The sequence below is a fragment of the Podarcis filfolensis genome (genome assembly GCF_964270895.1).
Source record: "Podarcis filfolensis genome assembly, chromosome: 5".
NCBI lineage: Eukaryota > Metazoa > Chordata > Lepidosauria > Squamata > Lacertidae > Podarcis > Podarcis filfolensis.
Genome location: NC_139608.1, coordinates 62893770 through 62921246, shown reverse-complemented (window position 1 = coordinate 62921246; position 27477 = coordinate 62893770). Strand labels below are relative to the sequence as shown.

The following is a 27477-nucleotide window of genomic DNA, read 5'->3' as shown; positions in this document are numbered from 1 at the left end:
TGTTACCTTTTTTTTGCCAACGAAAAGTAAGCAAGAAGAACAGCCCTGTGTTCTCAGTTGGAAAGGAAATATAGTTCATAAAATTAGTACTTGTACATCAGCCTTGTGAGTAACTAGCAAGCAGTGTTTGAAACTCCCATTGTTCTTGGCGCATTTTGCGACTGGGAATTTCATTAGCGTGAGCAGTTTCTGAGCTCTGGGCGCAATACTGTGCCTAAGATTTCAGAGTGGAAGGAAAGGAGGACTCCTTTCTGCCTCCCCAATTCTAGCTCCTCTCAGAAGACTGGAGAAGAGACCCTCTTAAGAATATTAGGGGGGTGGGCAGGGGAAGGACTAGACCATGTGAAAAATGAACATAATATTTTAGCTGCAGTTCATTCATTTTCAGCTTTGTATTCTTGCTATAAAAAAGCACTCCTAGACATTCTGGGGGAAGGCTGTTGCTGCTCACACAGAATGAGAAATTGCTCATCAGGCATAAATGCTTCCTTGCAGAACCAGGTAGCCAACTAAAGATACATAACCATATAACATTGATTACACAAGCTCAATTTCATGTCGATACAAGTGCTAAATACTTGTCAAACATTAGATTACTGTTTCTCCCTGGAACCTGTCCTCCCCCCAGTCTGTGCATGGATTATTTTTGCTGCCATGCCCACACATTAAAAAATTACAGAAACCACAATCAAATTTCAGAATCTAGTCCCAAAAATACGGTATTTCTTATTTAAAGATGGTTAGGCAAACTGGTACTTGTTTTTTACTTGTGCGTGTCTTCCTAGCCCTTTCTCTGCTAGAATGTATACCTTGAAGCAAAAAGAAAAATACACTGAAATATCACTATTTATGTTTAATGATAATAGGCTTCACTCTAATGATAAAGGGCCTCCCTTCAGCAAGATGCTATAAATCAGAAATCTTTAACAGGGAGGCCATTCTTTCTTTTATTTTGCAAACGTGGACCAAAAAGTAAGAGTAACTGCTTACTTCAATATTACTTGGCTAGGAGATGGGACTTAGGTCAGTTTTCTTGCCAACTCCTTTTCCTTACAGCACGCCATACTCTTCTCCCCTTAGACTTGTTCTTCCATGGTTTGCCTGGGCCACCCACCCACCTCTCTCCTCTGACGTGGCAGCATTGGTGTGACGTGGGCTGCAGCTGCAGAGCAGGATAGTTGATGTGATGCTCTCTTGTCGTTTCCTGACTCCTTCTCCACAGCTTACCTGGAGCCCCCAGTCACCTACCTCCTCCTAAGTGTTGTGCTGTTAACTAGGCCTGACCAAGGGAAAGTTTAAAAAATATTAATTTCATAAGTTTTGACATAGCAGTCTCTTTCCCTCTCCTTACCCCCCCCCGAAAAACAATCTGTAGAAAGTAAAAGGTAAAGAGACCCCTGACCATTAGGTCCAGTCGTGGCTGACTCTGGGGTTGCGGCGCTCATCTCGCTTTATTGGCCGAGGGAGCCAGTGTACAGCTTCCGGGTCATGTGGCCAGCATGACTAAGCCGCTTCTGGCGAACCAGAGCAGCGCACAGAAACTTCGTTTACCTTCCCGCCGGAGCGGTACCTATTTATCTACCTGCACTTTGACATGCTTTTGAACTGCTAGGTTGGCAGGAGCAGGGACCGAACAACGGGAGCTCACCCCGTCGCGGGGATTCGAACTGCCGACCTTCTGATCGGCAAGTCCTAGGCTCTGTGATTTAACCCACAGTGCCACCCGTGTCCCACTCTGTAGAAAGTAGCTGTGATTAATTGTTAATCTTGATATTTAGGTTTAAGAAATTGACATCAACTCCAGCAAACACACCTTCAGTTTTAAACTTCTTTGTGCGTTTTTTAACAGGAACTTCTTTGCTAAAAGGACAAAGGAACTCAAACCTGCTGTCCACAGTGCTCCTGGCTGGAAGTTGTTTGGAAAAGTCCCACCGAAAGAAAACGTACAGAAAGACTCCAAGATAATTCAGCAGGTGAGCATCTGTAAAATGATATGCAAATCTTTTCCCATTTTGTCCTTGGAATTTCATAGAGCAGACTTCTGTAAGGTAGTCCTGCTTAATGTTAATTTATTTACTAGGGACTTCCACTCCTGCTAGTGTTGCTTGCCTACCCTGCCAACCTCACTGTCCCTCACAGGTCCTTCAGCCCTCCCAGACCCCTCACAGCTACTTCAGCTCCCCACCTGCCACCCCATTCCCCAATCTTCCTCTCCCATGGTTTGCCCCAAACTCTCCTCTCCCCCACAGCCTGCTGGAAACTCTCTCCTCCCCACCCTTTCACAGATCACCCCAATCTCAAGATCCTGCTGCTCTGCCCCTTGCAGAGGAGAGGGGAATGAAGAGGAGAAAGTCTTTCTCCCCATGCTCTGTGACACCGGCAGAATGAAGTGTGCAGTTGCCCGGGGTGAAGAGGAGAGTTCTCTTCTTCTCTCCCCTTTTCTCTGCAGGTAGCAGTGGGATCTTGAGATTGGAGCAAGTTATCTGGGGATGTGGAGTGGGGAGGTTTCAGTGAATTGTGGGTGGTGGTGGCAGCAGCAGCAGCAGCAGCAAGGGTGGGGAGCATGGGAAGACCTGCCTGCTTGCTCAGCTGGGCTGCTTGCACATTCAGACCCCTGTTGTGGGTGCAAAGGAAAGGTTGGGTGCTTGGTGGTGACACAAGGAGCATGGAAAGGTCTTCCTGGGCTACCTGCCTGCTCGCTGTGCTGGTCAGCCCACTGACACCCTCAGCCTGCCTGCTTTGCTGGCTGAATCTGCCGGCTGTTGCCGTGTGACTTGCAGCATGGCCACTTTTTTCCTTACAAAAACATTATATAGTAAGATAATCATTTTTACCCTGCTCTGAAGAGTTCCCACAGTACCTAAAACCTGTGCTTTTTTTCTAAAAGAAAATGTTTAGGGGTACTCTCATTTTCCTACTCATGTTGAAATACTGTCCCTGAATAAGGCCAAACTTAGATTCACAAAATGTTTAGGGGTTTGAGTACCTCCAGAAAAAAGCACTGCCTAAAACAATTAAAAGAAACTGCAGCTGAAACTTTTCAAGAATAGTTTTGAGTATATGTTTGCCTTAACAAATGGATGGAAATGTAAACAGAAGTTGCTGGTGCTTTGTGGCAGTCACTTGCAGTTGAGTAGTTTACTCAGAACCCAAAAAATATTTTAGTCTGCATGCATAAGAATAATAAACTTTCTGTATCTGTGGAGGTGGGGAACAACTAATTTGGATTAGATGAGTCATAAAATGATGTGGCAGGGGTTCAAATTATGGCTTCAATTTAAGTTTAAATAGATAGGGTAGTTCATGCATAAATGTACAAATAATTGCACAGATGTTGCTTGGTAGTTGCTTGTGTGAATGTAGTCCACTGAAGAGATCTATTGGTAGAATATATTAAATCAAAGTAATTTAAATCTGCAAGAAAAGAATGGCTTTAAATTAGTTTTCCTATTCTGAAATAAACATATTTTCTGAAACAACATGCATCTTAGCTAGTTGCTAGAACAGAGGATGCTATTCAACGTTAGTTATACTTGGCCCAATTGTAATCAAATATGTTGCCCCTTCTGAGTGTGACACTCATAGTCTTTATGCAACCTAGAAACATAATCCAAAATCTATACTTTTTGCACTGCAGAACAGTATTGGTTTAGAGACATTTATAGTCATCTTGAATCAAATCCCATTGAACAAAGTGGGTTTTTGAATGGGATTGGACTGTTAAGAACTTTGTCTGGAATTTTGTAGATGTGTACGCTGGTTGTTATTAGGCAGAAGTAAATATCTGTGGTGTGTGTTTGGTAGTCCTAAATATTCATAATTTGCAGCTGAACAAGTTGCAGAACTCAAGTAGTCTGCTTGTTTATGAAACTTGTAACTCACACTTCACTGGCTGGCTGGTATTGCTACAAATATTACAAAACTACCAAAACAATAAAACAGCAGTGCAGTGCAAGATAAAATGGCTAACCAGTAAATTTAACTGCAGTTTAATTGTGAGCTTAACCTTGCAGCAGCAGTTAGAGGACACACAAGAAATGCAAGATTTCTCATACGGGTTTGGTGGATGATACTGATGAGCTATGAGTTGGCTCTCATGAAACCTAGAGCCCTTGACAGCTTCCTGATCCTAGTCTGGAAGGAAGCCAAAAATATGACTTTGTTATTTACAGTATTTCATCTTAGACATTTTGCATTACGGTTCATTCTTACACAGAAAAGCAACTATTAACTCCCTCACTCTCTCTCTGTGCTAAATGGGGGCAAGTTTTTTACATGTAGGCTTTAAACTACATGCCCTTTCAGATTTCACTGGACTCCCAACTCCCATGGTCTCTTACTTTTGGCCGTGCTGGCTGGGGTTGATGGGAATTGGTGTCCAGCACCCCTTGCTCTATGGGTTTTATTTGCTGTTGCCTGTGATATCCCATTCACACATGCAAGCTTTTGGCACAAATATCCATGTTCATTCAGTGCTTCATGACTTAGTGGCTGCAGCGTTAACTAAAATTGTTCCTCTGTCCTGGTGTAGTGAGTATCTGCTTGTGGGACTGATTTGGCCCACCAGGGCTTCCCTTTTGGCCCACAAGGCTGTTTTGACCAGCCCATGCCCAGCTGCCCTGGTTAGGCGGATCATTGCTGTGTAAGACTCTGCAGCCCAAATGGGAAGATATGGTGGGGCAAATTTGGCCTGTGGGCCAGAGGTTCCAAAGCCCTCAACAACTAGTTGATTGTCAGGTGCTTCAGCACTGCACTTTGAGATGTGTCCATCACCTGATGTCATTGTGACATCAGAGTGACTGGTAGCAAATTTTGGGGGTAAGCATGGGATTGTAGGGGGAGGAGAGGAAAGTGAAGTTCTGTTGTGGAAGTGGGTGTCCCACTTGTGTTCAGACAATGTTGGATACAGTCCTTTGTCTGTAATTCCTGAAAGGAAGATAATCCATTATTGTGTTCAAGCAAGGTGTCTCTTACCTTTGCATAGAACTTCAGTAATGGAGAGAATGAAATTCATGTTTTTAATCACTACTGCCAGTCAGTGTTTCAACTTTTGACCCAGTGTTGCTGTGTTACTTTCCATACAACACTAAGGCAAATCTGACTGTTAAACAACTGTGTATTGGATGCATACCATTGAGACGTGCAACTTGCTTTCAGCTGCTAGGTTGTTAAAAGCAATGGTTATGCTGTTGTAACTGTTCATTTTGTTCTTAAAAAAAAAATTCTGAATAAAAGCAATTGGTAAAGTGCATCTTCACTTGTGAAAAAGCCAGAAGATTTTACTTGAATCTTACTCTGAACCATTTTCCCATCATCCATTTTTAATAGCTTCGTTTGAAGTTTTAACCTCAATACGTTATTCATACTATGGTCTCATTTCTCTGTGAATAAACAAGCCATTTACTGTTACCTTGCACTTGAACCCTAAATCTAGTAAATCTATATATAGTAAGATATTCTAAAATTAAAAGCTGAAGCTGAATACAGACACTATGAAATTAACTTACATGCAGAAGTGCTGTAGTCGTAGAAGTTAATATTTCAGATATTGAAGTTGGATGTATTTATCATTGTGATGGATTTTGTTAATTGGATTTTTAAATCTCTGGCACAACACATGTGGCTATATACTGTCATTGGTAAAAAAAATAAAAGCAGTAATAACATTTTTTTCTGCACCATAAATGTGAAATGCATTTTTTGTACTTAAAAACAGCAAATAATACATAAGTTTTATGTTTTAACTTGCATATTGTTCCTTTTGTTCTAATATTTTCTTTAAACAGGAGTATTACATTTTCTGAATGCATGGCTTAAAAGAGTTATGCATGTATCTTACGCTTTGTATAGTTAGAAAGTGGTTTATCACAATGACAACGAACTCAAAAGTCGTTGCTTTTGGAGGCAGAGAAATTGCTCTTATGTAACTTACTCTCTTTCAATCCAGACTCATTGAGACTTCCAGGGTTTCTGGGAAAGCATTCAGCTGACTTCTAGAAATAGTTTGGTGTTTAGAAAATAGTGAATCAAAATGCAGAACACTTCTGTGGAATGTGAATGATTTCCTGTAGAGTAGCTGTCAGTGAGGGTAAAAAGCATATTACCATTGACTAAGGCTGCATTCCTAGGTACACTTAATTGGTAGTAATCCCCAGTGAAGTCAACAGAACTTACTTCCAAAAAAGGCATCCTTAGGGTTACACTGTTTATGATTTGGACTCTTGTAAGTTTACAAGCAAAGCTACAGAAAAATCAGTTATATCAGAGGTCTGGTCATGTTTCAGTTGCTTTGCTTCAGGATAATGGTCAGGGTCCAGGGTGCTATGAAATTAGTTTTGATCACTTCTCCATTCCCACTTCCTCCTTTTATTTCGTCTGTTCTCCTTTCTTCATCTGTGCTGCATGACAATTTTTAAAACAAAGAACAGTTTGCAATAATGTCAGAAAGGTTGTTCAAAGAAAATAATAATGCAATCCCAGTGGAACATCTGTATCACTCACTATTTGCATGAGACTAAGCAGCTATTTTGATCTCCACTGAAGAATCAGGCAGAGCAATCCTACGGGTTGGGTAGAGAGGAGCAAAGGTGGAAGAACTGCCAAGCCTGCGCCAGCGGAGCAAAATAAGTGTGTGTGTGTGTATGTGTGTGTGTAATCTGCAATCTGCATTTTCCTTCCCCCTGTATCTTTCATCTTTTAAAAACTTTGCTTTGCATTGGTTTTCCCTCACTCCAGCAACATGTCAAGCAGGGCCGTCTTAACCATTGGCACTAGAGGTGCACGGCACCCGGGCACTGGGTTCTCGGGCACCAGGCCGAGAGTCCGGGGCCAAGCGTTGGAGTCCGGGGAAGAGCTGCTAACAGCCGAGCAGAGCCTGTCGGAGCATCACGGGGTCTTCTGCTGCGGGCGGCTCTTTCCCGGAGTCCAACGCTCGGCCCCAAACTCTCACCAAGCCGCTTGCGGCGCTCCAGCGGGCTCTGCTCTGCTTGGCTGTCGGCTCTTGCTCCAGCTACATGGCGGCTAACTGTTTCGGCATCGTGCACAGAGCACTGTATAATGTGGGCACTGCATGACACATCCTGTTGCATGCACCGAGCTGCAGGTTCTTTTGTTGGCTTTTCCGCTGTCAGCGCATGCTCCCAGCACTGCCTAAGGTGGGGTGACAGCGCAGAACGACAGGGAATGCAAGCAGCAGCAGAGGAAACATCTCCGGGCGGGATCCGCTGACGGCAGCAACAAAACCTGACAAATAGGAGTGCGCGGATCCCATCCAGAGATTTTTCCTCCGCTGCCACTTGCATTCCCCATCGTTCTGCACTGGCACCTCACGTTGGGCGGCACTGGGAGCATGCACCGACAGCGGAAAAGCCAACAAAGGAGCCCTCAGCTTGGCACACGCAACAGGATGTGTCGCGCAGCGCCCACACTATGCGTGCTACACGTGCGGCCAAAACAGTTAGCCGCCATGCAGGGGTGGAGGCAGCGGGTGTACAGCGCTGCGACTGTGCCACCCGACATTCTCCCCCCCAGCATGGAACCTGCACCCACCGTCATATGCCCCACAACTCTTCTAAAGGTAAACAACTATTTCTTTTAAAAAAGGTGAACAACTTTGGCGGTTCTCTCCCTTAAAAAAGTCAACAACTTTGGACAACCTAGGGGCGCTGGGCGGATCTTTGCACCCCGGTGCCGCATATGCTTAAGATGGCCCTGATGACAAATGTCAGGTCTGGAAGTGGTTGCTCACGAGTAACCAGACAGGACTCCGACCTGTCTTTCACAGGTTTTATTGGTGCAAACTATTTACAGTCAGAACCCCAAAGTTCATGTCCGTCTCAGTCACTTGCAGATTCTGGGAGTGGCCCCTTCCAGTTTCTCCCCCAACATAAGAACTTAGACACCCCAAATCTCCGCCTCCCCTCCTTACGTTTCACCCCTCTGCGCAAGCTGGGTGACGGAGACGGCATGTCTGTTTCCTGGCCAGCTGGGCTAGGTGAGGCGCTTGGGCTCTCAGTCACATCTTCGAGCCCTCCCCTCGCCTGGCTACCCCCTTCCCGCTCTGCTCCACTGGAGGTGTGGCTTCCCTCGCCGCTGGACGAGGAGCTGCTCCTCAGCAGCGTTGGAGGCTCTCTGTATTCTCCTGCCCCCCTCCCCTGTTGCGATAGCAGTCCCCTGACATCAAGTATAGCACACTTTGCTTCCCTGACACTCCCTTGAAATACATACTCCTGCTGCCAGAGAACCGAAGGCAGAAGAGTAACATCATCAGTGATTTCATTGATTGTAACAAGGTAGTCTCTCTTTGCCTGCAGAGAGGAAGATCTGGAAATTTTTATGGGCTCAGATCCCTCCCAGTGTCTATAGGATTGTGCCCTTTTAAAAAATAATCAGTATATTATCTGGCAGAAAAAAAGAATACATTTTTCTTCTTCTGCATACAACCACTTACTTCTAAATACTTGTCATGGTATCAGCATGGATTGAAATATGTGATGAATAGCAACATTTCATGTTTTTTTTCTCTATGTGAAAAACTTATGTGATAGACTGCATTCTTTAAAGTGCCTCATTAGCAGTTTTTGTTTGGGATGGGAATAATTACAGCTCCTAAAATCAGCAATGTTACTTCCTTTTTTAAAAAAAATAAGCTTGACTTTTCTCTCCTTTTTGCTCACCACTTCCTTTTATTTCTCTCACTGTCCTGGTAATCTCTCACTATACATGTGTATGAAACTTCTTTAGCGGGACTTCCGGAGGCGGCGCGACCGGTAATGGCTGCCTTCTCCGAGTAAGGAGAAGGGAGCTCCGCTGTAAACGGGTCGTCCGCTACGGCGAAGCGGAGACCCATCCAGGAAAACCACAGGTGGCAGAAGCCTGTGGTCTCGGGACCCGGCGGGCGCCAGAAGCAGCCCCCAAAACGTTGAAGGGACCCCGTAAGGGGCTCCGGATCGCGGAGGGGGTAGCGGCGCTGTGGGTCGTTGCGCAAACAGCGAAGTGAAGCCGCATTGCTGTTGCCGGTCAGCGCTGTCCTTTCTTCCTGCAACTTTTCTGAACTTTGGAAACTACAACCCGTGAGTAAATTTGGACATTGAAAACTTTCTGAAACTTTCGTCAACTTTCTGAAACTTTTTGAGAACTTTATGGAACTTTTAAAACTTTTTAAAAAAAAAGTTGAAATTTGGCTGAAAACGGAGTGAGAATAAGCAGGAAGCCCATCTCCCGCGATACTGAACTTTAAGCAAAGAGCAGGAGGAGTGGAGACAAAAAGTTATGCTTTAACTAAATGCTGGCACCCTGTTAAAGCAGTTTTCTGAGTGAAAGACTTTGAGCTATTGACTTTTGCTGGTCATATGTGGGATGCACTGATATTCTTCTTCTGTGGTACCAGTGGATTATAAAATAAATAAGAATCTCTGGTGCTGGAGCTGCCTGAATGAGCACCAGTTTGCAACTTTGGATATATTGAATTCAGGTTTTGAAACATTCTGAGCTGGAACTGGATACTTTGAAACTGTTGCAGTCAAGGCACTGTAAGAAACACTGTTTTGCTTTAAGTTTTACTCTGCTAAAAATAACACACTGTGGAGGCGATAGACATGGATTTAAATTTATAAGTTTAACTTGGATTTGATCTTTTCCCTGAAGACGTATTAAGCTCCCTCTAGAGGATTTTGGGCTTACAGCAGTGACTTTGTTTTACTTTCCCTTTCCCGGCCTCTGTTTGACTATTGCATCTGGGACTCTGCTTTCTCATGGGAACAACTTGGATTGACCTTGGATTACAGATAACTTTGGAATGAGTGGCGCAAGGAGAAGAGGAAGGACTAAACAAACAACTTTAACTTTATCTGCAGCCTCACAGCGTAGATCTTCTGTGCCGGCCTTGCCTTCCACTTTGCCTCCAGACATAGAGGCGGCCTCCCTAATACAGGCAGGGGAGGGTGAGACAGAGGAGCTGCACCTGGGAGATATGGCTTCAGGGACAAGTAGCTCTGTCTTGGAGAAAATTTTGGAGAAACTGGAGGCTCTGGACAAGAAGGCTGATTTGCATACAGCTAAAATTGAACAGAACACAGAAAGTTTGAATAAGCTGACTGGACAAGTTGCACAGAATGCCCAATCCATTGGAGAATTAAAGGAGGCTGTAGGTGAAAATCGTAAACTGGCTGAAGATACTAGTCAAAGATTGGAAGAACTTGAGAAAGAAGTAAGACCACTCAGCAAACAAGTTGGAGAACATCAGATATACTTTTTGATGACAGAACTGCGAAACAGGGAGACCAACTTGAGGATACGGTCAATACCAGAGGTGGAAGAAGATAATCTTATTGAATTTCTAACTAAGGAATTTGCCAAGTTTTGGGAGTTAGAGGAAAAAGACTTTAAAATTGCATCTGCTTTCAGGCTTGGCAGAGTCAGAAGGACAGAGAAGCCCAGAGATTGTTTGATAACATTGAGATCAAAGGAGGAAAGGGACAAGATTTTGGGCCTGCACTACGAAAAGTCACTAGACATCTTGGGCAAGAGAATTGAAATCTACAAGGACATTCCTAAGCAGTTGCTGGACCTTAGATCTAACTACACGGAATTGGCAAGACTGTTGAGAAGCAACGCAATTATCTTCAGGTGGGAGTTTCCACAAGGATTATCCTTTACCTACAGAGGGAGAAAGATCAAAATCAAAACAGTGGAAGATAGAGACAAGTTTTTGGGAGCACACGGAGAAGACCTCCACAAAGGACTTGGATTGCCAGCGCCAGAACCTCCAGGGGAGCCCGCCCCCTCGGATCCTCAAGGACCGGAGAACAAGGTACCACCCCAGAAAGAATAACCAGATCTATCCAGGATGTCTCTGCAGCTTTTGAGTTGGAACATAAATGGCTGTAACAGTCCCGAAAAAAGGTCTAAAATTTTTCATATTTTAAAAAAGGAACAATTGGACATTATATGCTTACAAGAAACGCATGTGATTAGGCTCCATAGAAAGGTGTTAATAAATAAAAGGCTTGGTCAAGAATTTATATCATCGGATACAGTTAAAAAGAGAGGTGTAGTGATCTATGCAAAAGAGAGCCTTTCACCAAAATTTCTCTTTAAAGACGAAAGTGGAAGAATCCTCGCAATAGAAATACAGTATCAAGGAGAAAAAATTTTGATATTAGGAATTTATGCTCCAAATGAAGGAAAATCGGATTTTTATAAGAAGTTGCACGAGATCATGCTGGACTATCTGGATTACAACAACGTCATCATGATGGGGGACATGAATGGGGTCGTATCAACAAATATGGATAAGTCACAGAACCAGAACATTACTAAAGAGGGAAGACTACCTAAGACCTTTTTTGAAATGACTGACAATATGGACTGGGTTGACATCTGGAGAGTTAGAAACCCCTTGGGAAGAGAAGGAACATTCTTTTCTGAAGCTCAACTGACTTGGACACGAATCGACCAAATATGGATAACTAGAAGTCTGGCACCTAAGGTGAGGAAGGTGGAAATCTGCCCCAAAACATGCTCCGACCATAACGCCTTGAGAATGGATATGACATTGATCCCAATCGGCTCCTTTAGATGGAAGATGAATGATGGCCTGTTTAGAGATCAAAGAATTGTAAAGAAGGCCCAAAAAACCTTAAAGGACTATTTTGAGATTAATTTGAACACTACGGTGGAAAAAAGAACTATCTGGGATGCAAGTAAAGCTGTGATGAGAGGGTTCTTGATCCAACAGAATTCCTTAAAGAAAAGACTGCAAAATGAAAAGAAAGATAAAATTCTGGAAAGTATCAAAGAGTTGGAGAAGAAGTTAAGATCTAACCCGAAGTCCCAACCGATTCTGAGAGAAATTAAACTTTATCAGGCGCAATATTCCAAGCTGATAAATCAGGAAATAGAATGGAAGATTAAAACAATGAAACAAAAAACTTTTGAATCGGCAAATAAATGTGGGAAACTGCTAGCTTGGCAGTTGAAAAGGAGACAAAGATTAAATACAGTAACAAACTTAGAGGTTGAAGGAAGGAACATTCAGAACCCGGGAGAGATTAGAAAGTGCTTCCAGAGGTATATTAAAAAGTTATATACTCAAGGGCCACAAGATGAAATAGAGATTACACAATTTTTGGAGAGAAATGGACTAGCAAAGCTGTCAGAAGAAAACAGAACAATTTTAAATGGCAAAATAACACAACAAGAGATTGAACAGGCCATCCTGAGTCTGAAACAGGGCAAATCACCAGGGCCAGATGGACTGACCTCTAACTACTATAAGACATTGAAGGATTATTTGATACAACCTTTGTTGGAGGTCAGTAATGAAATAATGGAGGGGAAGAAGGCGCCTGAATCGTGGAAAGAAGCATTTATCACATTGATTCCAAAGTCAGAAACTGAAAAGACACAACTTAAGAATTACCGTCCCATCTCCCTTTTAAATGTGGATTACAAAATATTTGCAGATGTTTTGGCACGAAGATTTAAGAAAGTTTTAAGTGAGATAATCCATAAAGACCAGGCAGGCTTTCTCCCGGGCAGACATATGTTTACTAACACAAGGAACATTATAGACATATTGGAACTTTTACAAACAAACATAAACACCAAAGCAGCTTTAATTTTTATAGACGCGGAGAAAGCCTTTGACAACATTTCTTGGAAATTTATGAAGGGGAACTTAAAAGAAATGGGAGTGGGACGGGGGTTTGAGAACGGGATTGAGGCAATATATTCAGAACAAAAGGCTAAACTGATAGTTAACAATGTGGTTACAGAAGAGTTTAAAATTGAAAAAGGTACACGACAAGGCTGCCCGATTTCCCCATTACTGTTTATTTCGGTTCTGGAAGTGCTCCTGAATATGATTAGGGGGGACCGGTTGGTGGAGGGGATTCAGGTCGGAGCGAAACAATATAAACTTAAAGCTTTTGCAGATGACCTAGTTCTGACATTACAGGAGCCGGAGTCTAGTTTGAAAAGAGTACTACAACTGATTCAAAACTTTGGTCGAGTGGCAGGATTTAAGTTAAATAAGCAAAAAACTAAAGTTCTGGGGAAAAACATGACAGATATTGAGTTGGAACAGCTTCAGAAAGAGACAGAACTAAATGTGGTTAAAAAAGTTAAATACCTAGGGGTAAACATAACAGCAAAAAATCTGAGTTTATTTAAAGATAATTATGAAAAATGTTGGTCAGAGATTAAGAGAGACTTGGATAGTTGGTCAAGATTAAAACTTTCATTGCTAGGCCGAATAGCTGCCATCAAGATGAATGTATTGCCAAAAATGTTATTTTTGTTTCAGACACTGCAGATTGTAGACAAGACAGAGTGCTTCCGGAAGTGGCAGAAAGATATCTCTAAATTTGTCTGGCAGGGCAAAAAGCCCAGAATCAAATTTAAAATATTAACAGATGCGAAAGAAAGAGGGGGCTTTGCCCTGCCAGACTTAAAGTTGTATTATGAAGCTGCAGCTTTCTGCTGGTTAAAAGATTGGTTACTTCTTGAAGATACGGATGTCTTGGATTTGGAAGGTTTTAATAATGCGTTTGGATGGCATGCATATTTATGGTATGATAAAGCTAAGATAAATAAGGCCTTCAAGAACCATATTGTCAGAAAATCAGTTTTTAATGTCTGGACAAAATATAAAGACTTACTGGAGAATAAAACTCCGAGGTGGCTGTCACCCCTGGAGGCTAAGGCTCGGAAAAGAGCCAATATGGAGGCCAATTGGCCAAAATATTGGGAGATAATAGAAAAGGATGGTGACAACTGGAAATTGCAGAGTTTAGAAAAGATGAGAGACAAAGTGCGAGACTGGTTATACTATGCTCAGATTAAAGAAGTGTTTAAAAACGACAAAAAGTTAGGATTCCAAGTGGAAAAGTCAAAGTTAGAAACTGAACTGTTAGAACCTAAGACTAAGGTACTTTCAAGAATGTATAACTTGCTGCTGAAATGGAACACACATGACGAAATGGTAAAATCAACAATGATAAAATGGGCGCAGGATATTGGGTATAATATTATGTTTGAAGATTGGGAAAGGTTGTGGACCTCTGGGCTGAACTTCACTGCATGTAATGCGTTGAAGGAAAATGTGATGAAAATGATGTATAGATGGTACATGACCCCTGTCAAACTGGCTAAAATATACCATTCGTCTGATAGCAAATGTTGGAAGTGTAAGGAAAATGAAGGAACATTTTTTCACCTCTGGTGGACCTGCCCTAGAGTGAAGGCCTTTTGGGAGAAAATATATAATGAATTAAAAAAGGTGTTTAAATACACCTTTACTAAGAAAGCAGAGGCCTTTCTCCTGGGTATTGTCGGCCAGAGTGTGTTAAAAGAGGACAGAACATTCTTTTTGTACGCAACAACAGCAGCAAGAATATTAATTGCCAAGAATTGGAAAACTCAGGAGCTACCCACTGTGGAAGAATGGCAGATGCAACTGATGGACTATATGCAACTAGCCGAGATGACCGGCAGAATTCGAGACCAGGGAGAAGAAAGGATGGAAGAAGACTGGAGGAAATTTAAGACTTATTTACAAAAATATTGTAATTTGGCTGAGTGCTGAATAGGATGCCAGTGCAGACAATTGTCTACCATTAAAATAGATTTAAAGTCGAATTATATGTCAAACCAAATTAAGATTATTAATTAAGATGAGTTAAATGATAATTTGCTTGAAAATAATTTAATAATGATGTAAGTGTATGCGGGAGGTGTGGGGGAGTCCCATGTAACAATTGAAAGATGTTAAATGGACAACGATAAGTGCTTATTTGATATATGTTTTATTTGAAAACTTTAATAAATATATTATAAAAAAAAAATGAAACTTCTTTAGCAATCTCTAGAGTATCAGGCTTCCTTAGAAATTGGTTTAAAAGCAGCTCAATGGTACTAGTCATAGGAAATTGGACAGGGTGTCTGTCAGTGTTCGAAACTTCCATTGTTCTCGGTGCATTTTGCAACAGGGAATTTCATTAGCACGAGCAGTTTTTGAGCTCTGGACACAAGACTGCGCCCTGAGATTTCAGATTAAAACTGCAGAGTGGAAGGAGGACCCTTTTCCGCCTCCCCACGTCCAGCTCCTCTCTGAAGACTGGAGAAGAGACCCTCTTAAGAATACAAGGGGGGTGGACAGGGGAAGGACTAGACCATGTGAAAAATGAACATAGTATTTTAGCTGTAGTTCATTTTCAGCTTTGTATTCTTGCTATAAAAAAGCGCGCCTGGACATTCCATTGTTGCGCCCATAACCTAAGTTTAAGGTGCTATTTGGCTCCTAGCTTTCATATCTCAGTTTCTAACACTGCAGGGTGTCCAAGGGTGGTTTGAGCTTTAGTTTATTGAATAGTGGTATTTCTAAAAAGCAATATGATAAGGACACATTGGCTTGCTATTTAAAGAAAAACTCGGTCTTTCTGTCCAAGCTCCATGGAGTGTCTAAAATAGCTCAGCAAAGGTGATGTTAATTGACACTTTTCAATTAAATTGTTTGGAACATTCATATTGATCCTATGACCTACGGTATTCTGTAACATCTGTTACCCATAAATGAGCATGGTTTATTGCCCACAAACAATGAAGATCAGCGAAAGTATGTTAAACCAGCAACTAAGTATGTTAAACCAGTTAACGAAGTTCCTTGCTTGCTAATGCAACCTACTACTACACTGACACAATGTGGGGAAATGTTTATCCCATCAGAGAGGTGCTTCCAAGGTTATGGGAAAAGATTCCTAGATAACTTGGTGCGCTTGGCGTGTGAGCTTTTGCTATCAAGATTCCTGGTATCTTAGTTAAACTACCTATCCCATGTTCATAGACTTTCTGGAATAATGTTGCCATAGTGGGTGGCCGATCTGTCACTAGATCTCCCAAGGACAAATGGAACTGGAGATAAATTTGCTGGGCCCTGGAAGGCTGCTAGTTGATTTGCCAACCAGTGTTCATACTGCGGTCATTCGCTTTCTCTGGCATGGCGAACCTCTCTAGGTTTGAAGTATACGTTTGGTCACCTTGCTATTAGTTTGGCAGGGTTTACATCTTATTCTCAGTAGTCCCTGTTTCTGCCCCTCCTGATACGTGAAGACATAATATTAGTCAATTTGTACAGCCTTTTCTGTACTGCTTCAGGTGTGACACAGTCTGTTTTTGTGTTAGTTATGTAGGGAGCAATCTAAACTCCCTGGCACGAACGGGTTTTATGGAGTGGCAAGACCACCACTGCAGGCAGATTGCTGTGCCAGTCTGGAGCTGGAGCAGTGACCAGGCCCAAATGGGGCCCAAGGCCACTATGTGGCATCAGCAGGGATGGCTTGGGATATACCGTATTTTTGTGTGTATAACACAACCCCTATTTTGGGGGACTCTAAATTGAGGAAATGGGGGGGGCGATTGCCCAGAGTTGTTGAGCTTCTATGGGGGGGGGGTGCCAACAATCATTCACCCACCTGACCATCGCTGCCAAACAAACACCTCTACGAAGCCATCGATCACCTGCCCACTCACTGCCAGCAGCCGCCAATCACCAGCAGGCCTTGCTGCACCCATCCAATCACCCACCAAATCGCTGATTGTAATCTACCTCTTGCGGACACCAATCGCACGTCCCCCTCTGCACTATCTGTGTATAAGACGATTCCCAATTTTTAAGAATTAATTTTAATATAAAAACCTTGTCTTATACACGGGAAAATACGGTAATTTATCCTGGCCAGCCCAGCCCCTTCCCCACTCCTGGGAAGGGGAGCTCCGCTGCTTTCACTCCAGAGGCAGTGGAAGGCTGGTAAGAGACCAGCAGCACTGTTGGGAGGGGTTTGATTTGGGTGGAGGTGCATTTGCCCAATCTAGCCCCTGCCAGCCTGGCCCAAAGGAGGTTTGAATTGCTCTGCTAGTTTAGGACATTGGTCCCTTGATGCATCTTTACTGCTGTGCCAAATGCTTCATAAACAGAAATGAATGCTAAGATAGATCTGAATTTAAACATCCAAATCATTTCCTGTCGACTTTCTTCCCTGCTTAGTCCTCGTGGAACCATTCATTTTAGCTATCTAAAACATATGCACCTCACTAAAAAGATTTAAAACTATCATATAGAATTTACATATAAGCTTATCAAAAATACCAGAGAGAAGCCAAATGTATGTTTCCACAGATGTTAACCTTTAGAGTGGGCCTCTCTAACTGAGAAGATCTGAAGACTGCTGGCTAGGGCATGACTTAGCTATGAAGGCCGTAATGGATTATTATTTTTGTCCTCTTTATGTATTATACAATCTGTGCCTTAAACTCTCGGTGGTTTTTTGATAGAAGCTTTGAATTTTAGCTTTTAATGTAGAATATGGGTATATGTCTTAAATCTGCCCAATGCCTCAATCTCAATCTGCATTGGAATTGAACATGAGCATGCTTGAAAAAGCAGTACGCACTGGTGGTCCATATAAACTGTAAAGAAGAACATAAAGTTTGCATGCATGTTGCTGTATATTAATGACTGTCAATTGTTTCTCTAAGGATTTACTTCTGTTTTTCTCATTAGGATGAAAGTTCTGGCAGTGTTGCATCAGTATCTACACTCAATCTATTAAACACAGGGGTATGAAATTTAATATTTTTCTATCACATTATATGCCATGCATGGGATCTTTTTAGCAATCATTGAATTAGATGGCATATCACATAATTGTAGCATGAGTTAACAGTACTAACTCATCAAGTCACTGAATACCATTATTGAAAAGCAAGTTTTACTCATTTCCCTTGTTCACAGTTTGCAAATTTGATATGAATTTCTTTGTTTTGTTTCTTTCATTTGAAAATGTATCCAGATTAATTGTTGCAGTTGAATGAAATATTCATTCTTGTTCACTTAGCATGTGGCTTTCAGAGATTTTTAAGCAATAGTCTACAAATGTTTTCAGCAACTTCACTGACGTCTGGCTGTATAGTGAAATTAAATAATTGTAACAGTTTCCAATGTTAAAGGTCGCCATTCCAAGTGGACAGGTGAAGGGAAAATATGCCAGAGTTGAGCTTGGCAAAGGCCGTACAAGGAGAACTTCCTTAAAAGCAAAGGACTCGGGTTTTTTTCTTGACTAGCTGTACTCATACTAAGCTCTTATCCATGGAGCAATACTTTCCCATTGTACTAAGACCAGCTATTGCTCTCTGTTCTGCCACTATTATCTATGAGCAATAAGCCTTGGTGCTTTTTTAGATAACTGATTAAATAATGAATACGCCATCTAAATTGGGGGTGTGATCTACTTAAAAAATGTGTACCCCTCCGTTCTCTTGTTCACTCAAAACTCAGGGTGGCTGTAGATCACTGCTTATTAACATGTTAAACTAAATTGTGTGCATGCACACGAAAGCTCATACCAAGAACTAACTTAGTTGGTCTTTAAGGTGCTACTGGAAAGAAAAAAATTTTTTTGTTTTGACTATGGCAGACCAACACGGCTACCTATCTGTAACTAAATTATCTTAGTATCTTGAACCTTAATCCCAACCCAGTCTAAAGTAGTATGTATTTGAAAAGCCGATTTTCAGGCCATCATGACTAATGAGTCATTTAGATGTTATTTCCTCTTTCAACCATTTAATCCCCTAGTTTCTAACTATTCATTTGTTTAGTAGCTTTGAATAGGGAACAGCCTGCAGTAAGAATATTGGCATTTGAATGGGGTCATGTCAGATAGGAGTCCTATTTTCTCCTCTTCGTCAAATACACTACTAGATCAAAGTGTCAGGATCCCCATCTGTTAGTAACATAATTGGACACATGCTGAGAGAATAAAAGAATATTTTGGCAGATGTAAGAGAGCTCAGATTGTTGGAGCTAGTCCCTTTCCTCCCTTTTCTTCCTGTTTATCTTGGTTATGTTAAGCATGCTTTTCTGCCTTTAAAATATTTGAGTGCCTTTCTTTGAATTATTATTATTATTTGCTTGTTAAGGCCTTAAGGGTTAAAAAAGCACAAATGTTAACCCTAAAAAATGGAACACCCTTTCCCCCTCCTCTGTGTGTTTTGTTGCTGTGGGGATGGGGGTGGAGTGGGAGCAAGGATGGCATTGAGTTGCAGTGCCTTGTGAATCCTGACACTTGAATCTATTGGAACTTGATCATCAGTAGCACTGAAATGATATTGTTTTCTTTAGAGAGAGTGGAAATGCTGATAGGCTGACTCTGCTTCCTCATCTTTCATTCTCTCCAATTTCCCTTTCTTGGGGTAATTGTATGTCTGTTGCCATATCTACTGCCATTCACACTCTGCTTTTTCAAATTCCTTTAAACCTCTTTATAAGGCTTGCTTTTTAATATCTTCTGAGTTGCCTTTGCTGTAATGTATCAGCAACTCCTCTCTCTGATGCAAATTCCTGAACTTAAAAAGGTGCACCTCTATACACTGGCTTTTGACACTTGATGTATTTTTAGGACCCAGGTTATTCTGTAATTTTAAGTTGTTTTAAACTGTTTTTAAACACTGTGCTTTTATTATTGTAACCCACCTTGGAACAACAACAACAAGCTAATCCTTAGGTTTGGAGTTCTTATTTGTTAGTGGTAAGGTAGACTTGTCAAGAACAATGAAGCACTTGGGTTTCAGTTTGATGAATATAACATGTAGTGGATTCTGCACTTCATTTGAACACAGTCTTTGTTTCATATCCCAGAGAATGATGCTACTTACAGCAAAGGGGGGAAGTGAGTGACATGGTGCCCCTACCAGAGATTGTCTAAAATACACTTTCATAACTCTATGACAAAGGGTTTTCTTCATTGCTTCCCACAGTTATCTTGGGATCTCCATTTATAGATTATCCTGGTTCAATTTATTGGGTGGATGGTTGGAATGATCAAGAGATAGAGTTGGAGAACTCTGTTCAGTTGGCTGGGTATCTGCAATCTGATGCTAGGAATCTATTTTTTTCTTCAGTGCAAGGACCAGGAATAGTATTTTATCAGGCATCTGAATCTTACAAAGCACACACATTTTTTAAAGAGTGTTGCTGCCTGAAAGCTTATGATTTACTAGACATACCACCAGAGGAAAAAGCGATGGAGCAGGGAATATGTATAGAACTATCAGATGTTTAAAGTTCTAATGAAGGAAAATTCCCAACCCAGTAAGGTATTATTGGAGTTGGGGCACTTTAAGATCAGCCTTCCCCAACCTGGTGCCCACCAGTGGTCATGCAAGCTGGGACTGATGGGAGCTTTAAATATATGGAGGGCACTAGGTTCGGGAACACTGCTTAGGATGCTGTCACATGATTCTCAACTGAACATTTGGGGCAGCATCACACATTATTCAGTGATTACCCTGTTACACTAGTGTTTCTCCCTGAAAACATATAACGTGTGAATGATATGCTTTAAACCGATGCATTACATATTTTTTGGAGCTGTCATAATAGTCTGATATGGTTAATAACTGGTGCACTCCAGATATGTTGGGCCACAACTTCCATCAGTTCCCACCAGCATGACCAAAGTCAGGAATGATGGAACTATTATAGTCCAAGTATCCAGAGGCCATCAGGTTGGGAAAAGCTCCCCTAAGGGTAGGAATAGTTAGTTTCTTGCCATGCGTGGTTATCTTCATAAGAAACACTGAATTTCATCTCTCTGATATTCCTTCCATACCTCATATTATGTCAAATAAGGTTTGTCAATTGGCAATCCAGAAACTCAATGTTAGGAACATACAGTAGTTATTTTATTTTTACTTTTAGTCCATGCACATGAAGTAGCCTCTTGAAATGATTGCTACGCAGGCAGTTGAGGTTCATGAACATATTTGATATCTCCTTGGCTGGTGTTTATAGCCAAGAACAAGTCACAAGGCAACAGTGTTAACTTTAATTTTACACAGTCAGAAATACACACAATTGCTCAAACGGCAAAGCATTCAAACAAGCTTGCTTTCAGTTTATCACATCACAAAATAAACAAGGAGTTAAGTGTTCAGAGTCTTGCATCCCTTCCTTGCCCTTTATGCATTCAGTACTGACACAAGGAAACTTGTGTCCAAAATGGCATTCTTAATTGATTTTCTATCTTACAGACAGTAGCAATTGTCAAGAAATGGCTGTGTGCAGGAGGTACCTGTCTCAGCTAGCCTATCTAAAAGTGCTTTAGCAAAGGCTGAGTGTAGCTGGTGTTTGCACTGTGCAGGCACAGAAACTGGTATTCGGTCCAGAATTCAGTAGCCTGATAATTTCTAGTCTTTGTGGCTGGGAAGAGAAACTTGGAAATATTGTGGGTAGTGCCTGGTAAAAATTAAAACAACAACAAACAAAACAGATGAGGCAGGGTAGGGTTTCTAGGGCAGGGCTTCTAATGGTCACAGGGTGAAGCTTTATTGTACTGAAGAGTTTCCTGCCACTATCTATGATTAGCAGACATTTAAGCAGAGTGAGCAAACAGAATTTATGCAGGGTGCAGATCTTGCATTATCTTGGCACAAACCTTTTACCAGCATAAAGTATACACAGCCCTAAATGACTAATAAGCCTGGCAAGCATCTATACTTTTATGTGTTCACTGGCACAACATTTATCTTTTTTGCACTCCATTGCATAACTTATAAAAATGTATTTATTGCTTCTAACATTCTCTGAATAGATGCTTTTCGCAGCCTTTTAATTTGACCTTCTGAAAATGTCCAAAGGTCAGTTACCTTTCCCATGTCTGGAGGACTGTAGCTCCCATTAATGGGTCTGTTGAAGTCTTCTAGCCCTTGTAGTTGTGAAGACAAGCTTGGAAATATTATGGGTAGTGGCTGGTAAGGCCAGCCATGTTTGGCAGAATTGAATCTTGCTGATTCTAGTGAGTAGGTTCATCCCTAATAATTGAGATTAGGATACCTGCTACATCTGAAATATGTAAATTATATTTCTGAATATTTATGTTAGGCTGAAAAATCATCTGTGCAGTTGCCATAAATGTATTTAACGTAGTGCCAAAAACATGGTAATGTAAATGGTGTGGCCTTTTCATTTATGTTGTAGCCGTCCCAGCAGCATTCTGTAAAGCAATAATAATGCTGTGGGTTGATGCCAAATAAGTGCTGCAGTCTATACAACCCTGTCGCTGCCTCAGGCAGGGAACCCCTCTTTTAGCTGTCTGACCAAACCATAACTGATGAATTTGATGCCACAGTAACTTGCCATGGTTGGATGCTTTAAATGAAGTGGTATTCTTGTTCTCCAGCCAACATGCTTGCAAAAGCGAAGCCACAAGCCTCCTGTGCCTTGCTCCGATCCTGAATGCTAGCAAACGGTGTCCAAAATAGCCAAACTCCTTTTAAAAGGTGGCACCAAACTTTTATTATGTTATGAAAACTCATCCTCTGTTAGGTCCTCATATAGTATTGATATTTTGGCAGAAGGGATTTCTGAATAGTTTGGGGGGTTGGTTGTTTTTTTTTACATTTTAGGTGTACCAAATTAATTAAGGAGCTTTATCTGGTTGGCCACAGTCAGAACAGGATGCTGGACTTAATGACCTTTGGTCTGATCCAGGAGGGCTCTTAGGTTCTAGCCATGCATTTTAAAGGCGAAGATAAAGTTTGCATGAGAAAATTAGTGTACTTGCTTTGTACTTCTTGGTGCATATACTTTTTACCTCTGTAGCTGCTGCAAATCCAGTTATTTAGAACAGCATATTTTTTCAGTTCAACTGATTTGTTGCTTTTTATGTTTTGAAATGGGCTAGGTCTGTGGAATTTAGCAGTGTATTTGAGATATTTTTAATGGCGGGGGGGATTTGATTCAGTATGTAGCAGTATTTTGCCCTGATTTCCTTTATACTAAAGAGTGGCCAAACCTCTAGTGTAGTCGTTACTGCAAAACCACTGTGGGTACAGTTCTTTGATACAAACCTTTTAGATTGTGGTTTGGCCACAATTAATGTTTCACCTCACTTTTTAATACAATCAGCAAGAATGTGTGTTGGTGAGGAAGAAACATATGCTTTATAATTATTTTCTGTATAATTATTTTCTGTATAATCAACCTAAGTTGATCAACATTTTTATCTGATAGCAGGGTGGTGGTATACATTCAGATTACCATACTACTGACAACTGAGATAGTAAAGACAGTGGCTTCGTCAGACATGGTTTATCATTACAGGAATGAGCCCATAGTAAGCCTTGTGCTTGTGGACTTTCCTGTCCCCCTTCTGTCCTTCCTGTGTGATTGGGAAGAGCAGTTCAAATGCACTTACTTCTGTTTTACACTAATCACAGTTAAGTGTTATGTCTAAACCAGGACAAACTTAACTATGGTTAGTTGAAACTTGTGAACTTCAAACCATAACGGTAAACCGTAGTTTAGCACTAGGTTACATCAGAATGGGACCAGAAACTTTCAATAAGTAGCAGATTATTTCTCTTGTCTTGCTTCCTCCTTTTATATGGATTTTCCACACGCTGTAATTTGCAGAACATTTACTCTTTCAGCTTGTGTTGGTTACAACACGATTACTAGATGCAGCGCCTTTCGCTCTGTCCTGAGTCTCAAGCTGATACTGTGCATGGCTGCTAGCAATATTCATCTGACTCTGAAGTTGTCGTTACCTAGGCGACTCATAGCTTCATTGATGGAAGCTTAAACTGTTGCCATTTATCCCATCTGTGGATCAACTAAAATAATATCATTCAATCTCGTTTAGGAGTATGAAGCACGAACAGGAAAAACATGTAAACCTGCACCCCAAGCGACAAGACGTAGACACTTTGAATTTGAGCCACTTTCAACTACTGCTCTTATTTTGGAGGATCGACCATCGTAAGTCGCTACGAGTTCTTTTGAAAGCAGAGTATCAGTTTCATGTCAAAGCAGGTTGTTATGACCAAAGTTATGCCTGGAAGGATTTGCCTACCTCCTCCTGAAGATCATATCAAAATTTAATGTTGGTTTTTGTGGTGCACAGAAATGTTCATTCAGGTAGCCCTTCAGATACCCTTGCCCTAAGTTGTAAATGACTTCCTAGATCCATCCCAGCAACTTGAATTATGTCCGGAAACAAACGATGAAGGTTTGTACTATAAATATTGTATAATGTGGGTTAGTCTTACATTTTCCCTTATTTATAGTCTGCCTGCCTCCTGAGATATTGGGCATAAATCTTTGCTTCATTAAGGTAATTATGGTATCTTGCACGGCTCAGACGGGAAGATCCTATTGGGAGTAAGCAAAGTGGAATAATTTATTCCCTTGTATAGGAAATGGAACAAAACAGAACTTTTTAATTTGATTCATTTAGCCTTACCTTTGCTTATGTTTTCCCCCCAGGAACCTTCCTGCAAAATCTGTAGAAGAGGCTTTACGTCACAGACAAGAATATGATGAAATGGTGGCAGAAGCAAAAAAGAGAGGTATGGCTAGTCTTACTGTTCATAATGCTATTTTCTAAAAACGAAAATGTGGGAATATAAAAAATAGAATGTAAATTATCCTGGACTAAAAGAAAACTCTTCTTTCTTTCTTTTAACACAGAGGTACAGTCTTAAAATGAAGTTAATTTGTCCTTCAAAGTATGGCTGCAATTTTAACACTTTAGCACACTCTGTGTGGAACTGAAACTTTCACATTTGTTTCATTCATTGCTTTGTACTTGGGATTCTGAAGACAGATATTCATTAATGCTTTTTGAGTGTACACACACAGCACGCACAGCTAGATATTTCTCTCTAACACACACAACACATCTGTTTCACTGTTACACTCACCTCTGCAGCTTAACATGGCAGAAAAAGCCAAAGCAGTAGCCTGGTAGCTTGTGTTCCGCTGGAGAGAGTCACAGTTTAGATATGTGCCATTTGTGTATGTTACGCTGTTGAACTGGTATACAATGCAGTTAGTGTATATGGAAATGCAGGTGATCACTGCCTTTTCAACTTCAGCAGCCTTCAGCAGATGGCGTTTAGTGGATTCTGTCCTCAGCCTAAAACCTGTTGTCATCCTGCACCAAGACTGTGTGCAAGTTAAAAGACTTTAGGCCTTGACCTTACAAAGGATACATTTGCTTATCTACCCCTCGGAGCTCGTGCCAGTGTTGAAACCATAACGCTGTGCGTGTTTATTAATGTTTGTGCATAACTTTCTTACACCCTTGCAAGTGCTTACCCATGATAGCAATAGATTAGCACTCCAGCGTCAATTAAAATATTTTCTCAAAGGCAACTTGCTTCTTATGTTGGCTGGTCAGTGCAATCAGCAATTTGTTTTAACAGCCTGTCAAATAGAATTGCTTTTTTTCTTACATGAATTGGACCCTTTACGTAAGGGAAAGTACGCAGGTGACATGTAGGTTGTACAGTGTGGTATACACACTTTTTACATAAAACCTGCAGAACTCATGACCTACCTTGCCAAATACAACCCACCAGCCTTGTATTGTGGTGGGTACTTGGAAGACCTACCCCTCCTATTCTCCCTCCTATTCTCCCTGTCCCAAGCAGGCAGTAGCACCACAAGGGTTTCAGTGAACCCCTCTGGCTTAATTGGGTTTGGGGTGAGAAATTATAGAGGTCACTCATACCTGTGTAAAAAAACCAGTAATATTTGAAACAGTCCTGAAAGCAAGGCAGATTTCCATGAGCTTCCTGCATTGCACAGGGTTGAACTACATGACCCTTGGGATCTCTTCCAACTCTTCCAATTCACTAAATAACACAAATTCTAACGTGATAAAGGAAAATACAGGATTGGAGACTGAAACAACTGACTTGCTGTTGTGTTTCATCTTTGCCTCTATATACTGATGGTATCTGAGAAGGTGGATTTTTTTTTGGGGGGGGGGTAAATGTTGGAGTTGGAAATGTAATCTCTTGCTTAAAAAATGATAATCTTTGTTACTCCAGTCATTCTGCTTGGAATCAGTAATATTGCTTCTGCTCCAAACTGCTGGCTCTCTCTAATTTCCCTTAGAACTCACTATTACATTACTCTCCCAGCTTTCTGAGATTTAATTAGTCATCCAATAACATCTGTCCTAACTTGGCTTGTCATGGTTCATGCAACAAGTGGTTTCTTACGAAGCTCCTCTAGAACAGCTTATTCAAACATTATTTGAGATGTTGGTTAGTCAGTGTACAGCCCTACTTCCTCTTGCTAGATATACACAATTGCAGACATCCACTGTGTCTTGCAAACTTGGAAGAGGAAATGGGGAAATAGACAGTATTGGGAGATTCATATTTCTGTTGAGACCTAATCTCAACAGCACCGATATGCAATAAATTTGGCAGTTGACTTAATCTGGAGAATGTAACCCCCAGAACATTTTCTATTTTGATACATTTTTGAAATGTTGATTTTAAAACTCCGTTTTAAAATTAAAATTACTGAATATTCTGGATTTAATAGAAATTAAGGATGCACATAGAAGGAAGAAAATAATGAAAGAACGCTTCAAGCAAGAGGAGAACATCGCTAGCGCTATGGTGATTTGGGTCAATGAAATACTGCCTAATTGGGAGACCATGTAAGTATAGATGACTTTGTAACATCAGGAGCCTTCTTACTGATACTTGTTAGCTGCTATGGAAGCCCTTTTGACTGAAGAGCAGGATGAAGACGCATTAAATATAAGCTTCACAGGCTTTTATATCCCACAAAAGCCTTGAATGTTTTTCTTTCTGTTCTCAAACATGTATTTGGGCTCATGATAGTCTAGAATTACTTTTTCTATTCAGTAATCTCTTTAATAAATTGTTGTCATTAGCAATTTGTCTAAATGCTCACCCTGTGCGAAGTTGCAGTCTTCCAGGGGCAGGGGGTTTCCCTGGGTGTGGCATCTAGGAGAAACCATAAGGCACTGTTCGCTTAAATGGGACAAAGCTGTGCCAATAGCCCTCTCAGGTGACCTGGCTTCCATAAGGGAAAGCACTTGACTTTCCACTATATGGAGCCAAAGCTTGCTGATGTTCTTTGCTTCTGGGGCAACCTGGAAATGCCAGGAATGGCAGCTAAATTACCTGTACTTACCAAAACAACCCCACCCCCATCTTCTCTTTTTTTAGGCGTTCTACAAGGAGAGTTCGAGAATTGTGGTGGCAAGGGTTACCTCCAAGTGTTCGTGGGAAAGTGTGGAGTCTTGCTGTAGGAAATGAACTGAATATTACTCCTGGTATGTGTTATAAACATGCAAACTCTTCTCTCAGTAGGATGGTGGTCTCAAGAAATAACCCAACATTTCTTCCACTGAGTTTGTAATAGCTTTTATTGATGCAGAAAGAAGTTGCTTTTAGAAGAGATTACTGCATTTTTCGCCCTATAGGACGCACCGTCCCATAAGGCGCACCTAGTTTTTTGGGGGGGAAATAAAGGGGGGGAAATTATTTCCCCCCCAGGTGCGGGGCTGGGGCGGGGGAAGCCCGAGCTTCCCCCGACCCCAGCCCCCAGAACAGGCAACTCTCCGCAAGCCGTGGGAGCCCGGTGCC

At 41.4% G+C, this 27477-nt stretch overlaps 1 protein-coding gene across 4 annotated transcripts in view; it reads left to right on the top strand.

Annotated features, from left to right (window-relative positions):
• TBC1D12 (TBC1 domain family member 12) overlaps nt 1-27477 on the top strand; it is a 51395-nt gene that overhangs the window by 11660 nt on the left and 12258 nt on the right. For 3 of the 4 annotated variants that reach the window (XR_014548142.1, XR_014548143.1, XM_083614099.1), the window contains exons 2-7: nt 1850-1973; nt 17561-17617; nt 23703-23818; nt 24326-24408; nt 26402-26519; nt 27058-27164. Coding sequence is in view for 2 of the 4 variants with exons in the window: in XM_083614099.1 (XP_083470225.1) it covers nt 1850-1973; nt 17561-17617; nt 23703-23818; nt 24326-24408; nt 26402-26519; nt 27058-27164 (605 nt within the window). In the remaining 2 variants the exon portion in view is untranslated. The remainder of the gene's footprint in view (nt 1-1849; nt 1974-17560; nt 17618-23702; nt 23819-24325; nt 24409-26401; nt 26520-27057; nt 27165-27477) is intronic. The other variant, XM_083614100.1, reaches the window with a different exon arrangement.